The sequence below is a fragment of the Agrilus planipennis genome, unplaced genomic scaffold (assembly GCF_000699045.2).
Source record: "Agrilus planipennis isolate EAB-ADULT unplaced genomic scaffold, Apla_2.0 scaffold29, whole genome shotgun sequence".
NCBI classification, from domain to species: domain Eukaryota; kingdom Metazoa; phylum Arthropoda; class Insecta; order Coleoptera; family Buprestidae; genus Agrilus; species Agrilus planipennis.
This window is the reverse complement of record NW_020442462.1, coordinates 1,754,046-1,772,321: the sequence shown is the minus strand read 5'-3', so window position 1 is coordinate 1,772,321 and position 18,276 is coordinate 1,754,046. Positions and strand designations below refer to the sequence as shown.

At 31.7% G+C, this 18,276-nt stretch overlaps 2 protein-coding genes across 4 annotated transcripts in view; one reads left to right on the top strand and one right to left on the bottom strand.

The window, feature by feature from the left end:
* Positions 1–11,214, bottom strand: part of LOC108744465 (beta-1,4-mannosyltransferase egh-like) — a 21,726-nt gene extending 10,512 nt beyond the window's left edge. Inside the window, exon 1 of one of the 2 annotated variants that reach the window (XM_018480249.1) lies at positions 11,196–11,214. The gene's annotated coding sequence lies outside the window, so the exon portion shown is untranslated. Of the gene's footprint in view, positions 1–3,334; positions 3,862–11,195 lie in introns of those variants that run through there. The other variant, XM_018480247.1, reaches the window with a different exon arrangement.
* Positions 7,495–18,276, top strand: part of LOC108744466 (senecionine N-oxygenase-like) — a 20,002-nt gene continuing 9,220 nt past the window's right edge. Inside the window, exon 1 of one of the 2 annotated variants that reach the window (XM_018480250.2) lies at positions 7,495–7,580. In XM_018480250.2, the coding sequence (XP_018335752.1) occupies positions 7,579–7,580 (2 nt within the window). In that variant the 5' untranslated portion in view covers positions 7,495–7,578. Of the gene's footprint in view, positions 7,581–13,260; positions 13,452–18,276 lie in introns of those variants that run through there. The other variant, XM_018480251.2, reaches the window with a different exon arrangement.

Sequence of the window (18,276 nt, the reverse complement as noted above, 5' to 3'; positions counted from 1 at the left end):
TAAGGAAGAATCATAGATTATTATATATATATCTATTAATTAAGTAGCTCCTAAACTTTAATTAAGGATTTATTAATTTGATAAAATGCCAGTAATAATTTGATGCTTTGACGATCTCGATTTAGTAAATGTTTAAATTAGACCATATTATGAAGGTTTATTATATTAAGATGTAATCGACTTTATTAGGCATTTAAAGTCTTATATATATTCATGTTTACCTACCCGTATGTATAAATAATTAATTTGTTAAGTTTGTAGTAATTAACATTGTAACAAGTAAGATTTATTTTATCTTGGTTTTTAATCTAGAGTGTCCTACATTATTTTAACCCTGGAAAAAAGGGGTTTCTATTTTTGTATTCTTTTCTCTTTTTGCGGTATTACGAACCTCAGGATAGTTCATTTTGCCTACAAGAAAGACACTTTCTGTAACATCAGTTTTCGATAAATTGTTGATCAAGACTTTACAGTTATGACTTTTTATTAAATACACTTTAATTTGTATGTCTAAATTACACAGTTGGTTAATTGAGATAGTTAACATCATAGAGTGCTTGGCAGGCAGTGCATATTTCCACAAAGTACTTATTCAGTTACACTCATTAAGCATTTCTTATAAGAATACTTGAAGTTATTAGAAATAAAATAATTCGAAGTGGTCTGTATTCATACATACGTAATCCTAAAATGTAGCATCGTGCTACAGATGGCGTTTACTGCGCCATTTGTAGTATTTTCTGAAACGCGTTATTAGGAATGTTGAAGGAATATCTGTTTTAACAACGATTATAATCCAAACAATCAGTTGGATTTATATCTTTTTATAAACATTCATTAATCCCTAACGTGTTGGTTTTGGCTTTATAAAAAGTGCTTTCTTACGTTGTTTTCGTCCTCACTGTTACTACCAAATTATGAATTTAATTTTTTTGTTCTCAGCTTGTTTAATCAAGTTATTATTTCCTTATTACCGTAATCATGAAGGAAACTTTATTTTTATTGTAAGAACTACAGAAAATCAGTTTTAAATTTTGAACCTAACGTATGATTAATTTTTACTTAATATCGAACAATAATCCTCTTCCCTTTTCATCATTAATATTTGTTTTCATGTTTTTGTAGATATTAAGGTTTTCTATTTGGAATACCTCAATCCATAGTTACCCCGAATTTTATTATCTGTCACATGACGAAGCCCTGATATATTAGACTAATTTACTGAGGAGTTACCATAAAGTAGATCAGCTTAAAGTATATAAAATGTACTAATTTGACGATTATAGTATATTTTTTCTCTAAATAACTTTCCAAAATTTATTTAATTTTGAGTTTAGATGAGACAGCTGAATAACGTGAAAGACTTTTTATTCTGAGATCATGGCGAATTCAATAAACGCAAAAATTCTTTTTTAGATTAAATTTTTTAGGTAACTTCCGCTTTTGTTGGGATTTAGTTTGAGGACACTGTTACGTAAAAGGGAGATATTTAATTCTTACCAACGTAACGGTATTTTTTTTTTCAAAAGAAAACTGTAACAAAACTGAGAAATTAAAAAAAATTTTAGTATAAATGTTTTGAATATGTATATGTAATGTACTGTATTACAGTAAATATAATATTACACTGGTTCTTTATTTATTATTTGTCATTATGAAAAACATGAGAAAACAGATTAATATCAGTTTATTTTATGGATAGAAGCCGTTAAAATTTCGTCAAAATAGTGATATTTTAAACTCTTTACGTAAAATTAGTTTATATGAAAGACATAAAAAAAATATTCAATATTGTTCTAGAACGTTACATCATGAAAAAAAAGCATAAGTTTGGAAAAAATTACCTGTTTCTAGTAATTATGATAAATATATTGAGCTGTCTTTTTTCTTTCCAAGTATATGATGCGTGAAAATTTCATTCAAGTAGATTAAGTCGTTTTGCTTATGTTTGATTACTTAGGATCATAAGGTTACGATAGCAAGAAGCAAGCACTCGTGGCTCATGTTGTAAACAATAAATTTTTGCAACTAAAAGGCTTTTTAATTGTTGACTTATTTTTGTTATTCAAAAGTTAGGAAGGAAAGTGAGTACTTTTGACAAAGTTGTAACAAAATTCTAAAGGGAAAAACCTAAAACCCAAGATTATAATAAAGTAATTCTACAAAATTTAAGGGGAGTTAGTAATGATTAACTTTTTGTCTTGTGAACTTTTAAAATGGGAGATATTTTATAATTAGTTTTCTGTAAAAAAGTCAGTTTGTTTACTAACATTCTACGTCCTAACTACTGAAATTTTGTATAGACGTTGCCAGGCGTACAGGGAATGAAAGAGGAAACTTTTTATCTGGAAGAATACTGTTCCTGAAGGTTAGAAAAATTAGTTTTATGTGGTCGTCGATGACCTTCGGCACGTATTTGGGACATTAGCGCGATCGCAGCCGTGGATAAAACCTAGTAAAATATAAAGTTGTAAATAATTTATTATTTTGTTTTCGTATAACGTGCAAGGTAACTCCCGACTGTCTAGAATTTGTTATCTGACGATACGACGCGACAATCGTCCTATTTTCGGANAAGGTTAGAAAAATTAGTTTTATGTGGTCGTCGATGACCTTCGGCACGTATTTGGGACATTAGCGCGATCGCAGCCGTGGATAAAACCTAGTAAAATATAAAGTTGTAAATAATTTATTATTTTGTTTATTTATTTGGAAAAAACTAGATGATTCTAGTTGAAACTGTTTCCTCAGCGATGAACTTAAAGCTAAACAAATTATGGATTTTATTTCTTTCCCTTATTACAATGTATAAAAGATCAGAGTCAAAATAACGTTATAAATAATTTTATCAAAAAAATGCTTACAATCTCATTAGGACTTTGATCTTTTACACATTGTAATAAAGGGAAGAAATGGAATCTTTAGTTTTAAGTTCATCCAATAAATAACGTTTTCCAAATTGTTTTTAAGACTTTTTGATTATATTTATTATAATTGTCAGGCATCCACGGCCGGTATACATCGATCCGATATTGTTTTCTGATATACTTATGATAATAACAAAACTTAACGGCAAAAACTATTTTACAATTTTACAAATAGGAAATATGCCTAGAAAAGTATTTTAACTTCGTCAAGAAAGTATTTATATTCATTTTCTGTTTGCATTTCAAATGCGCAAGTATTTCAAATAAATCACATCCGTGTTGATAAGTTAAAAAAAAACAGAAATTCTACTGACAAATAACTAATAAATGAATTTTAATAATTATTATGCTTTTTCGTTTTTCACTCAGGTCCATTACTTGACATTGATAAAGAACTTTTTACTTACGTAATAACACTTTGGAGTAATGTGTTGTTTTCAGCAACTATATTTTCTTTCTTTGTTTACTTAATAATAATAAATAAAGATAATGAGGTTGCAAAAGACGATTTTAACAAAATTTAGGTGAATTTATATAATGTCCTCGTCCATCGTTTTCCACACAACACGATCCCATCTCCGCGTAGCATAAACATGGCCGAGAAAGCTCCGAGGAGGACGAAGAAGATTGAAAGGACCGAAACGTACAGCGCACAACAATCACATAGTCTATCAACAACTAATTCGGGGGCTTTTTCGGGTCATATATAATATCTGTCGAATGTTAAGTCTTTTATGTCGGACAAGAAGTGTCTTGGGCACCCTCTTCAAAAGCCAAAAATAGAACTCCTCATGTTCGTTCAAGTATTCAACCCAGTTTTGACATTCTGATATAATAATATGCGACAAGAAGGTGTGTCAAAGTTACAATACTTCTGAATGTAAACATCATTCCAATTTTGACAATGTGCAAGTATGAGATCGTTATTAAAAATATAAGCAAAGGTTAATCGAGTATTGGTTCTAGACAAGGTAGTATCCATTTGCTATTATTAATCACTTATTTACTAACATTTAACAGTTTTTTTGCGTTAAACATAGATTTTCTTGCACTTTGACGCCTTATCATTTAATTTGCTTATTTTTCAAAAACCAGCCACCTAAGTACCTTTTTATCTTATTACGAAGCATGAAATTTCTACTTTTATTTAATCCAATATTTTATTAACGTGTAATAGTTTCAGAAATTACCCTTTAAGTATCCTTCCCGACAATATAAAATTGTCCCCTGTACATTGTACATTAATAAGTTGGTTGTTAACTTTTTACAGATTTTGATCAAAATAGCAATCATCATCATCATAAGGTCGTCAGTCCTAAGACTGGTTGGACACGTACCTCCACTCTTTCCTATCCTGAGCTAAACTTCGCATTTCCCTAAAACTAGAACAACCCACATCCTTAACTATTTGCGAACAGTAATCTAATCTAGGCCTACCTCTACCCCTTCTAACTCCTGTTTCAGCCTCTAATATGTCTCTGACTAGACCTTCGTGCCTGAGAAGGTGTCCTACCAACCTATCTCGCCTATTTTTTATTGACTTCCATATAGTCCTCTGTTCTCCTATTCTTTCCAATACCTCTTCATTTCTAACCTTTTCTACCCACGATATCCTCATCATCCGCCTATAACACCACTTTTCGAACGCTTCTAACCGTTTCTTTTCCGCCGCGCCCACTGTCCATGTTTCGCACCCGTACAATGCCGTGCTCCAAACATATACCGTTAACAACCTTTTTCGAATTTCTAAATTAACCGTTCTCGAGCATAGAAGTGACTTCTTTTTATTAAAGGCGACATGGCCCTGCGCTATCCTCTGCTTTATATCCCTACTACTCCTTCCATCCTGATTTATCTGACTTCCTAGGTATTTAAAATCAGCCACTTCTTCTAATTTTTCGTCTCCTATCTTTATATTCGCTCTTTCCCTACTTTTTCTTCCCTTGCATACCAGTATTTTAGTTTTACTTTTATTTATTTTCATACAGTACTATTTTATCAATACCGCTTCCATTTTATTTAAAGTTATCTGGAACTCTTCCTTGCTAGATGCTAATACTGCTATGTCATGTGCAAATCTAAGCATACTACTAATCTTTTGCCCCTATATACCTATCGCTACAGTTGTACTGTCTTTAATGATGTTGATGGCGTCTTCGATCTATAGATTAAAAAGTAGCGGTGACAGTGTGCATCCCTGTCTGACTCCCTTCCTAATATTTACTTCTCTACGTTGCATCCCTAGCTCTACAGCTGCCGGTTGCTCTTTATACAAACTAAGTATCACTCTTCTATCTTTGTAACTCATCCCTACAATATGAGAAAAAAACTGTTTTTAATCATTAACTAGTTTTTGTTTTTGCATTTTGATTTATTTGTCATATTAGGAGAGTTATATTCGAAAAAAATTATAGAATTGCTGTTTTGGATTGGAATAAAAGTAAGATTTGGTGGAGGCGCCAGACATTCACGCAAATAATTGTATAGACATAGGAAAGTAATATATTACAAAGTAATAATTTTTATATATACCTGTCTACCAGTCTTCATACAAGTTTGATGAGATAGCCTTAATATTTCATTAACCTGAAAAATGGAATTACTAAAGATAAGAAGGCAGTTGTATGTTAATAGTTTAAAAAAATCGGTTAACTGGCCTCAATTTTAATACCTACTGAACAAAGTCAACAAGATTGCATTTATGAAATTAAATTAATTACCACTATTTTTTTGCGTATAACATTGAAATGAGAGATTTCCAATTTTATTAAAAAGAATACTAATAATAATGTATTTAATGTAATCAAATTGAAAGGCATGTTAAAAAGATGAAACTGGATTATAAAAACCTCAATAGTTAAGAGGTTTAACATTCTGGAACTAACGGTAATGGTTATTAATGCTTTAGTTTTTTTTAGGCGAGTAATTAAATTCATAGGCTTGAAAAAGATTAATAACTTATGGCGAAACGTTGGCTTTGGTTTTTAAATAATAATGCTTTTTGTCCTTCTTGGCTTTAATTACTAGTAAAGAGCAAAGCAAGGTCAAATCCAAAACTGTCCGAGTCTTGGTATTGGTCTTGGTTTTGCTTATTCGATCTTGGTCTTGCCCAAATACTTCCAGTCTTAGTGTTGGTCTTGCTGACATAGTCTCGGTTCTGATTTTGGTCTACCGGGTATAGTTTTGGTATTCTTCATTGAATCTGATACTTATATTTTTTTAACAATTCTAATGAGCACAAATTGTTGTGATAGTTATGAAAACTCCAGAACCCCTGCCTCTAATAAACTGATCCTTCCCCCAACGCATAAATTGACCTTTTAGTATAAAACGTCGAAAAAAAAAATAGTTTATCTCTAATATTTCAACCATGTGTTATCCAGGCATGGGAACAACGAACACTTATTTGGAGGATATTCTTGTAGATCCCTATTTTAAAAAGATGACAAGGTTTCTTTCTTTTAAATCTAGTGCTAAAATCTAGTAAAGTAAATTGAAAATTTTAAATACTAAACAAGTTTTGTTCCAAGAAAAGAATATATTAAACTTGCTTCAAATAGTTTAACTCATAAATCCACCGGAAGTAATAATTTTTCGTTCAGCCTTACGTATTTGGTCTTGGTTTTGGTCTTGTTCGTTGAGGTTTGGTCTTGACCTTTCTTGCTAGTATAAAGACAGTGTTGGTCTTCGTCTTGCGAAAATGTAACGAATTTTGCTCATCATTAATTAGACTAAATTTTATCTTGATAATAATTATTATCTTCCTGACCAAATTAGCCAATATCTTTTGCATTTAAAAATATGTATATCACTACTATACGCCTGGGCACACGTGTATGAACCATTAGTTGTGTATTTCCATAAAATAATTGTATTAAGAACAGTATAAGTTATTAGTCAGTAATTTATTGAAACACCATTTTGATTTTATTAGATCTCATCAGCATACCTCGACTGACCAAATCCTTAGAAGCTGTTTTCTGATTACATGCTACTAACTGAACTATTCCAGAGTGTCTATGGCGTGTTTATGAGACCTAATACTGTCGAAATTGAGATCCTATAGGTAGTTGGGATAAATTACTGATCAAGAACTTAATTCGTTCTCGTCAATTATTTTTCGAACTCCCTGTGTAACTGTAGAGTGGATATAAATTGATTTTTCATATCAGTGACGATTTCTGATCGATCAGGGTTAAAAAATAGAAACTACCGAGGAAATTTTGCAATAACCGGGACACTTGAAGTTACAAATGCATATCCTGTGTGTATATATGCATCTGTGTTGTGTGTACATAAGCCTACAAACGAACGTATACCAACTTGCACAAACAAGATTCCCTTTATCTAACCTTATGCCTATTAACTGTAATAGTTATTGGAACGAAGGATTTTTTGCAAGATGGCTGATAGTGACTAAAAAAATGTGTTCTTTTTATCTATTTAACGGTACTTTAGGTAGGTTATAAAGCAATGGCACATTAACCAGGTCTTCATTTTATCCCTTTAGACATTATTAAGTTACGTTTAGGAACTACATTTAAACATATTGTATTAATTAATTAATAGTAGAAGAATTATTACTAAAGGCTACTACTTTAGTGAGTTCTAAGGAAGAATCATAGAACATAACAATACCACGAAGACAGCAATGTAAGTAATTTATTTTTAACATTCTAATACGTTTTTTAATAATAAAAAGCTGGTTAAGTGCTAGTCAGACTCGCGCACTGAGGATTGCGTATTTCTTTTAAATATAAAATAATCGATTTTTTTTCTGGAATACTGTTACAGATAAATATTTAAAACCTTATATCAGTAGAAAGAACTTTTCATTTCGCATCGAACAGTACCATTTAATGTGGTTAATTCCATTTGAAAAAAATTATTCGTCTTGTAAGATTGCCAAAAGTATATTTCGATATTTCCGGTCCTGAGTAACCTACACATTCTGCCTATAGCAAAAAAGATATGGTACCTCATCCTAAAACGAACTGTCCAAACCGCAGGTTATGGTTTAGACGCTATTTCGTCTCATTCAAAGAGCTAAAGCTGTATTTTTTTTTTAAAACAGTTGAATATCTCAACAACTACTAGAGATAGGTATAGGGAACAAAATCTAACTAAATTTCAACAAAGAAACCAAAAATATGGAAACATATAGAGTGTTCCATTTAAAATAAGGAACAAATGGAACACCCTGTATGACTGAAAGTATTTTCTGTATATGCACCATATGATTCCAGACCATTTTTATGAAAACATTTTTCTTAAATGTATAATAACAGAGTTATGGACGAAACCGCCTCAGATGAAACACCCTGTACTTAAAATGTATGTGCTAAATCAATTAACAATCATTTTGTTGTAGAGATTATATTAACCACCGCCAACATTTGTAGTTGTATAAATTTAAAAATTTCTGTTCAGTTTTAAGAACATTTCAAATTTTTTATATCTTACTCCGTTCCGTGTCAACAGAGCTATCAACACTGTCAGTATTAACGAAAATAAATGTTAGTATTCTATTTTTGTCCTTTTCAGGGTCTTTTAACTGATAACAACGAATTCTCAATTTCGATTTTCTAAAATTATTCTTGACAACTGTCCGATATTTCGTGGTATTTTGTATTAAATTTTGGTTTTAATAGGAGATAAATAACTTGAAAAACGAGAAACCTATAGTCACTTCAGTTTAATTTTGCCGGTTTTGGATTATAAAGTCAAAATTGTATATATTTTACTCTATTATTTATTACTGCAACAATAAATTTGCCAATTCGTATATCTACCTACAAAGAAGAGAATGATGCTCTTATCATTCTCGGCTAGTTGTAGGTAACGAACATTGCTGCTACTTTATAATTTTTTTCTCCATTTAAACAATTTGAAGAGTTTGTCTCTCTCTTATTACTATAGTATTGACTGCTTCATGAATTTTATGATTAAATAAATTACAGTGGCGTTGACAATCTTAGAGATTGATAAAATTAAAGCCGTTATTTACAAGAATTGTTCTTATAATAATAAATTGGGAGAACCAAGGATAGGAGTGGCATTTAAACTATAGCAAAAAAGGTAGAAGTTCTTGGTCAGTTCTTTATCGAAGTACCTTCAGTATAATTTGACCTCATCAGCACGCGATAGATAGTCTATATAGATCACCGAACAAACCGAAGGAGCTATTTAAAAGAATGTTAAAAAAATATGTATTTATGACAGTTTAGTAGCTCGTAGATAGTGGTTTTATAATATTAAATTCTTTAATATCAATTATTTTTATGAATGAAAGATTGATTGATGATTTGAAACCGCGAGTCGCCTTATCAGAGTTCATAGGTCGCACATTGGGTTTTGCACTTTAGTAAATCCACTCTTTTTAATTCTTATGCCACAATTCATAGGTGTTGTCTTGAGATGCAATTTTTAATATTTATTAGTCTATTATTAACATTAAAATAGGTAAATCATAGGCGCCTAAAGGATGTCGTCAATCAACGTCATTATTTCATGTGTAAATTTACCTTGGTAACATTGAACGAATTATTTTGGCACTTTAGAACTGAAGTGGTCCTTTTGATAACCGACCTTCAATAAATAAAATTAGACCGAATGTAAGTAATAGATCACTAAACAATTAAAAAATGTCAACAATTACAAACACGTACGTGCAACTCGTACCGCTTATTCCTAATCGGAAAGTTTACCTTACTATAGAAAAGTAAAAAAAAAAAAAATGAATTTTTTATTTTTATTATTTTGTTTTCGTATAACGTGCAAGGTAACTCCCGACTGTCTAGAATTTGTTATCTGACGATACGACGCGACAATCGTCCTATTTTCGGATTTTTTCACTTTTTTGCACGTTTACGTTTTCGAGTGCCTATGTAAGATATATATTTATCACATGAACTGTGTAAACACTTTTCTGTTTAAATAACTGTAGACTTTTCAATTCATTCATTCAAAGCATTTGTTTCTTTTTATGGACAACTCATATTAACTATAAAACCACACCAACAGTTTGCCTCCGATGGAGGATGTATTTAAGGCTTTGCAACGTTTTAAGTTTAAAAGATCATTTATTTTAGGGCGAAAAGTCACTATGGTTTTGTAATTAATTAAAAACATCATTATCTTATCGGCTATGTTTCCTATATGTAATAATTACAGGAGAAGAAATGGATTTTGTATCTGCAAAATGCTCGGCATAAGACGTCGGAAAGCATTATTTTAGTTTTAAGATGAATTTTTTAACATTCAAAAAGTTGTAATGTATTTTCAGTACCGAATATGAACAGTTATGTTTGAATTAGAGAAAATTCCGAGGCAATTTCGGTTTTCCATCAAATTTTTTAATTTTTGCTTCGAAGGTATCGCTTTCATGTGTTTTACTGTTTTAGTGTAGGCGAACTCTTTCGAACATTTCTCCGTCGAATTGTTCGGCAAATAAGACAAAAATAGTAGCAATAAGTGCATACACTTTTTGAAAAAAAAAAAGTTCACGTAAAAGAAATTGCAAAACCGTTCGTTTTTTGTTGTACCTAAAAGATGCGGAGCAAAATATTTTCGAAAAAGCAAAAAAATTGTGTTAAATTATCACTTAAAAAGACGAAAAAAAAGGCAGGTTGTAAATTAAAATCGGATTATAACTTTTTGCAAGAAAAATAAAACCACAAGATAATGCTATTTTTTGACATTTAATTGCAGGTGCCTTGACCGATACTTGGTTCTGGGCTTAAATGGTAGCTTTTATTGGTCCTTAGTTATGGTAAAATTTTATGCAGAAATAAATTAAACTGTTTGCAAAAATCGCGAAAATGTAAAAATGTGTTTTACGAGAATAACGGAGATCGGCCAATAATGCAATTTTTCAAATTTGGCAATTATTAAAGAGTTTATTTACAAGCCCATAAGGACCAGCATGTTACATTATTCTATCATAACTTTATGATCCTATCCTAACTGCTTTTTATCAGTTTCTAATGACTACTTGAAAATGTAAAATGAAAGAAAAAAATTTCGAGTTAGGAATTAAAGTTGCAAAGTAATAACGAAAAATTTAATTAAAAATGCAGAACAACATTCTTATACAGTTTTTAGTTAGAAATAGAAGTGCAGTCAGTGTATTTTAAAAGATATAACGATATCAGAAACATTAATTACACTTTTAATTAACCTAATCAAGGCTCTTTCTAGTATTTATTTATTTATTTTTGATCACGTTTTGTCCAGCCATTAGTAGAAATAAAGAAAAAAGGTACTTACCCCTACGTATCCTCGAAAAATTCTACGAAATAAAACTAAACTCAAACAAGCCACTCATAAGTAAAACAAACAAGTATAGTTACTGTTCGATATTCCTTTTGATTATCCGGAAAAGAAAATTATTATTGGAACTGTCTGCCCCTGAATGTAAAAATAAGTAATTGAGATCTCATTGAAAATATTATGTGACGTGAAAGTAAGCAACAAAAATAAAAATTCGAGAGAATATAGGTTACCAAGTATCTAATGACTTACCTCAATATCTTGTTCCAGTAGGTTAGTAATCTAAAGAGAAAAAGAAAAAGTTAATTAAAGTGCAAGCCACAATCAATAAGTAATAATAATAATCATTATTATCAATAAAAAAAGAAACAGAGGACTAATTTTTATTATAACAGTTTTAGTATGATATTTACCATTAAAAAAAAAGTTGTTTGTTAGCTAAATGTTAAAACAAAGGGGTAACATTTTGGGTAGGCAGCATTTTTTTTTTTATGTATGTAGGAGGTGTAGTACTTGCTTTTCGTAGTCGTAATCCATTGAATTGGCTGTTATCTTGAAATTTATAATTTATCTTAATAATTATAAGTTTTTATCAATGAGAAAACTGGAAAAATTAACGACATGAAATGCTTACATAGGAACTAAGAACAGTAACAGTAACTGTTTTGTTTACCGTTTTCAAGAACTGGTAGGACATTTACAGTTAATGTTGCATGAAAAATATACCAATAAAAGTTATAAACCCAAGCAGGTATTATTTAATGAGCCGTAAAGGATGTTGGTGAAAATATTTTGTAGTATTTAAGATCATCGAAATTGTCACCCGAGCCGAAGGCCAGGGTGGAAAACAAGCAAAGGATGGTAAAACCCTTTAGTAATATGGAGTAATTGCGATTTCTTACCCGGGATGAAAAGTTGCGCTTTCCACCTTAAAATCAAGGAAAAATATCATCATCGGTAGGGAAATGATAAAATACAGTTTTTTTTTAAATATTTTCATCAATTATTGCTATCTCCTATGCATGTTTAGAATCATTTCGTTTCCACATTATGATCCTGTACTTTCCACCTTGACCAAAAATCGTCAAAATTTCAATACTTAAAGGCTAAAGTAGTCCATCAATACTTAGTTTTTAAATTCCGTTCCAGTTTTTCATCGAGGGCGGATACATTAGGTAAAATCTATACAAAAATTTATAATTCGCTAGTATTTCAAACTTATATGACAACTTTGTCGGTAGTCCCTAGAGTTTAAAACCATTTCCACTATAATCTAAACTATGTCTTTAGGTAGTACTTAATCTTTGACATTTTTTAAATCACTTTATTATGTGTTATACTTTTAACTCATGTTAGGGGTGGCATCTTGGAAACTCATTTTATAGCGGATGATACCGTTGAACAAGGAATCTCTCTAATAAATTTAAAGGTACCTGAGTCAGCGGTTTGAATAATGCTTTGGTTAAAATGTTAAAAATATATGTCTAGAGTGCGACTTTGTACGGGTGCGAAACATGGACAGTTGACGTGACGCAAAAGAAAAACTTCAAAATTTGGTGTTACATCAAAAGAAACAGTAATTATCTACCCACATTTTGTTCTTAATTGTACCTGATCTAATTTTTTTCATTTGTTTTCCTGATTTAAAATAATATTTTCAGTACAAAATTCCAAGTATACTACTTACTGTAGCATTTTTTTAAAATAGTCTCCTAGAAAATTGATTAAACACTTATTCAAGGTATGATTTCGAAGGTTCGGTATTTCTCCGTATTGTACTTAATTGGAACATTCAAATTCGACCCTGTTATCAGCGTGTAAGAACGTAATCGTGAAGTGGTTGGTGGACGTTTTTAAACTTTTCACATGATGCAATTCAACGGGGTATCACGCAATTTCTTCGACCGTGAGTCTTTCTGAAGAAGTCGTTTGTTTGTGTGTTCAACCTGATGATAAGAACACTTCAAAAAAATGATTACTTCTTTGTCAATGTCAATTTATTAATGAGATTAGGACCAGCAAACCAATTTCAATCCAGTGTCAGTGACAGTTGCAATTTTAAACGGGCCCATAGCGGATATATTTCTTTGCCTGTCGAATGTGCTTCAGTAAATTTTTTTCCTATAGGCACCAAAGTCTCTAGTAAACAATAACAATTTATATTGCTCCCATATTAAGATATGGGACTTTGAGTACAAATATTTTTTGAATATTTGCTTGAAGTTTTCGAGTGTTTCCTATTTTAATAATCAGGTAAGTAAATAGTTTGAAGAATTTTATTGCATTCCATTATCTGTTTAATTTAAGTTGTCAGTCAAGCAAATGACATGTATTTCTTAACTTAATTAGTAAATAAATTAAATAATTTTCCAATACAAATTTTGTGTGGGTATAATTATTAATTATTATTAAATACTGGTATGTAAGGGAAGAAAAAGTAGGGAAAGAGCAAATATAAAGATAGGAGACAAAAAAAAAAGTCCGATAAATCAGGACGGAATGAGTAGTAGGGATATAAAGCAAAGGATAGCCTCGGGTTGCGTCGCCTTCAATACAAAGAAGTCACTTCTATGCTCTCGAACGGTTAATTTAGAAATTCGAAAAAGATTGTTAATGGTAAATATTTGGAGCGGGGCGTTGTACGGGTGCGAAACATGAACAGTAGGCGCGGCGGAAAAGAAAAGGTTAGAAGCCTTCGAAATGTGGTGTAACCGGCGAATGATGAGGATACCGTGGATAGAGAAGGTTAGAAAAGAAGAGGTAGAAAGAATAGGAGATGGAAGTCAATAAGAAATAGGCGATGTAGGTTAGTAGGACACCTTCTCAGGCATGAAGGTCTAGTCAGAGACATATTAGTGGCAGAAACAGGAGTTAAGACGAGTATTAATAGGAATAGAGGTAGACCTCTAGATTACAGTTCACAAATAGTTAAAGATTTGGATGTTTTAGTTTTAGGAAAATGCGAAAATTAGCTTAGTATAGGAAAAAGTGGAGGTGTGTGTCCAACCAGTCCTAAGACTGGCGACCTTATGATGATGATGATAATTATTAATAAATAGATAGAAGATACTTATAATGAAACGAAATTGTTTGTTCTTGAGTGATCTAATGAATATCTTACTAAATAAATACATTTTAACAACTAAATAGAATAAGAAAAGGAGTTTAGTCATTTATAAAGCTAACACAAAATATAATAATTACTAGTAGCAGTGGCACTGTAGCACCCCCTATTTCCACTTTATAATTTAGATCATATTTAATATAATGAGTCGTTTTTTATAATCTTTTCTTTCATACCATAGGTACTTGTCCTAGTCCTAGTTAAGTTTTTTATATTTAATATTAAAATCTAGCAAAGGAAACTGAAAATTTCAAATATGAAACTGTTTTGTTCCGAGAAAGGAATATATCAAATTAGCTTCAAATAGTTGATTTTAGTCTTGGTCTTGTTCCTTCGATCTTGGTCTTGATCTTGCTAGTAGAAACACCAAGACCAAGACCAATTTGTCCCATCACTAAACTCTTCCAACGAGGCATCGGAGATTTATAAAGGTCAGAGGTTCAGCACGGGGTTATGAATGTCGTTTTTCTACTTATTTTTACAATTCTATTCTGCTTAGTAAGTAATAAATACACTGACAGTGTATTTGTTAAAATCGTCGTTATTGTATGTACACGTTCCAATTTTATTTTTACGTGGCCGCAGTGGCTTAAGTAATATTTTGATAATGAAGCCGGCAATTATTAGATACAGAACGTGGGAATTGCTAAATATATATGTCGTTAATCTCAACTAACCCATATTTAAAAATATTTTGTAATCATCATTATATTATTATGCGACCGTGAAAACAACTTTTCGGTATTTCGTCTATGGAGGGGAATGGAACATACATCAATCACATATAGTACTACGCCATATCAGATAAAACGTTGTATTTCATTAACTACGATTTGAACTTGGGTCAGCCACCAACGAAAATCCGCACAGATACGAATACGTTATAGTTGTTTCGATTGTAACAATCTCTTGATTGTGATTGTTTTAAAGTATCAAAATTAAGTCACATAGCATATCTTTTAACCAACAGAAAAACCTATTATGAAATTTTGTAAAAACGTTGTCAGGGGTACAAAAAAAGGCAACAGAGCAGGTACCTTTCATCCAGAAAAAAAATACTGTCCCCGAGGTACAGAAAAATTAGTTTTATGTGGTCGCCGTTGATCATTGAAATCTACGCGAGCGAAGCCGCGGGTAAAACCTGTCATGAAATTTTGTACACACGTTGTCAAGGGTAAATAAAAGGGCATATTCATATTTTATCCAGAAAAAAGATATTGTTCCCGAGGGACAGAAAAATTACAAAATTATATAGTCGTCGATGAACTTTGACAAGTATTTAGGACATCATAGTAAGCGAAGCTGCGGGTAAAACCTGTCATGAAACTTTGTGCACACATTGCTACGGGTACATAAAAGGAAATATTTATCTTTTATCTAGAAAAAAATACAGAAACTTTAGTTTTATGTGGCTGTGGATCATCATTTGCAGTTGCTTTAATTCAAACGTCGCCCTTGAAATTAGCCGTTCATATTCTTGGCCCAGGCCACACTTTACTAAACTGGTAGAATTTTGACCACACGTGAAGTTAGTTTAAATAAAATTAGATACCAATATAATTTACATTAGCCGATGGATATAAAGGTCAATTTGAAAGTAAGAGCAATATCCTATCTTATTTTTATTGCTCGCTCGTGTCGACAGTACGTGTCAATGTCGCACGAGTTGAGTAGCTGGGTACATGTATGAAAATTTTTATTTTTTTATACATTTACATATTTACTGAAAAAGTCTTGTAATTAAGGGGAAACGTCGGTAGTCGTTTGTACATTAAAAATACTTTTTATCCCATACCGGCTCTTGAACAAGATAGGGAAGAAATTTATTTAAATATATAAATAATTACATGCTTACCCCGCGGGCTTAGTGATGCTCAAAGACTGTCTTTGTATTGGTCTTGGTCTAGCATATTCCGTCTTGGGTTTAGTCTTAGTCTTCGCAATACCAAGACCAATTTTGCTCATGACGAAACAGCATGCATCCATTTTATGTCTGAAGAAATTTTTCAAATGTTACCATATAAATATCTATATTAAATTAAATAATAGAGATTATAAAGTCAAAATTGTATATATTTTACTCTATTATTTATTACTGCAACAATAAATNCAGACAGGGTGGTGAACGCCATCTACAGTATTTATACGTAGGCTGGTTGTTGCTCAAAGCTGTCTATAGTGTGCTGATGGGATCAAAAGTTTACTAATTAATAAAGTACACTTTATGTTTATTGTTCTTTAATAAGCTCAGAGGTAATACGTTTTCTATCCTCTTTTTAGTTGCGTACAAGGGTTACAGAGGTTTCACCCTTGGAAGGAGAAAGATGGTTTGTGAAAGCGTTGAATTTAGAAGATAACTCAGTATTATGCGGGACATACGATGCCATAATAATTGCCAACGGGCATCATGCTGAAAAAATAATTCCAAATATTCCTGGAAAGGAAACGTTTACGGGAACGCAGTTGCATAGCAAGGACTTCAGAAAGGCGAAAATATTCCAGGATAAAAAATGTTTGGTTGTTGGAATGGGTCTTTCTGGGCAAGACGTTAGCAAACTGCTTTTAGCCGTCACAGATAAGGTTGGTAAATAATAATTTGATGATGATGTTTAGTGTTTATGGAATATATATAGAAAAAATAGCAGTTCGGAAGTAGGGTTTGAGTAGGTCGTAGGTACATGTATATATTATACAAGCTTTTGGCCGCGGCTTTGTTCGCGTGGATGTCCTAAACACATGTCGAACTTTTTATGTTAAACATAATTTCTCTATCCTTCGGGAACAGAATGTTTTTTCTGGATAAAAGGTACCCTATGTTCTTTTATGTATTCCTGACGATATTTGTACAAAATTTCATAATGATCGATTGAATAGTTAAGACGTGAAATTGTAATAAACACACAAAAAGCTCTCATTCGTATTTATAATATTAGTCATATCGCGAGTATCATGTATACACTAGTGGCGACTTGACAACCAAGCTAATATCAAAGTGACATCATCTTTTATAAAATTCTAGTTGTATTGTGTTAATTAAAATAATTATTTAATATTAATTGATGAATAAATTTATTCAGGTGATTTAATTAGCAATACTGGGGCCCGGGGGGGACTTTGAAATTGTAGCTTTATTCATTTGTCAAAAAAATTGTAAAGTGGCAAAAATCTGTCACTCTTGAGTCAACGGTGCCTATTGATTTTGCACTGTCTTTCCCCCTATTTGTTTTTGAAAATAATATTTCCGGAATAAAATTTCAAAAGTCATATTTACTGTCTAGCTGACAAAACATCAACAAAATTTGTAAAATGGTAAACAATTACGTATATTTACTGTTTTTTATTAAATTATCGATTGCAAAATTGGCTAGACACTCAGTCAGGGTGTGATTTCTCTGTAATATACTTAATCTAAACATCTAAATTTGTCCCTGATTGTTACTATACATATATGAACGCAGTCGTTAAATGTCTGGTGGTTATGTTTTACTTTTTACCAGTGGCGGTTCGTGTATTAAAGAATAAATGAAGGGAAGACTGAAAGTTGAGAAAAATGGAGACTGACTAAACTTAAAAATAGGTACAGTGTGCCCCCGAACAACAAATATTTTTTAGAATATGTCTTAGGGAAGGTGTTGAGCAATACGAATATTTTGAGTTGAGCGAGGGTATACTAGGTATTCGGTATTCCCGAGAATTCTGACAGCAAAGAATACACGTTAACTACCGGAGATAAAAATTTTCAGTCTCTGAAAGCGAGACTCGAGTCTCTGTCTCTCCTTGAGTCTCTCTGGTGTCGCTAAGAGAGTCGAGAGACTGTCAAAAAACTGTTTAGCGTCTCTGAACGAGAGACACCAGTCGCTCGAGAGACTCGAATCTCTGAACGAGAGACTCGAATCTCTGAACGAGAGACTCGAATCTCTGAACGAGAGACTCGAATCTCTGAACGAGAGACTC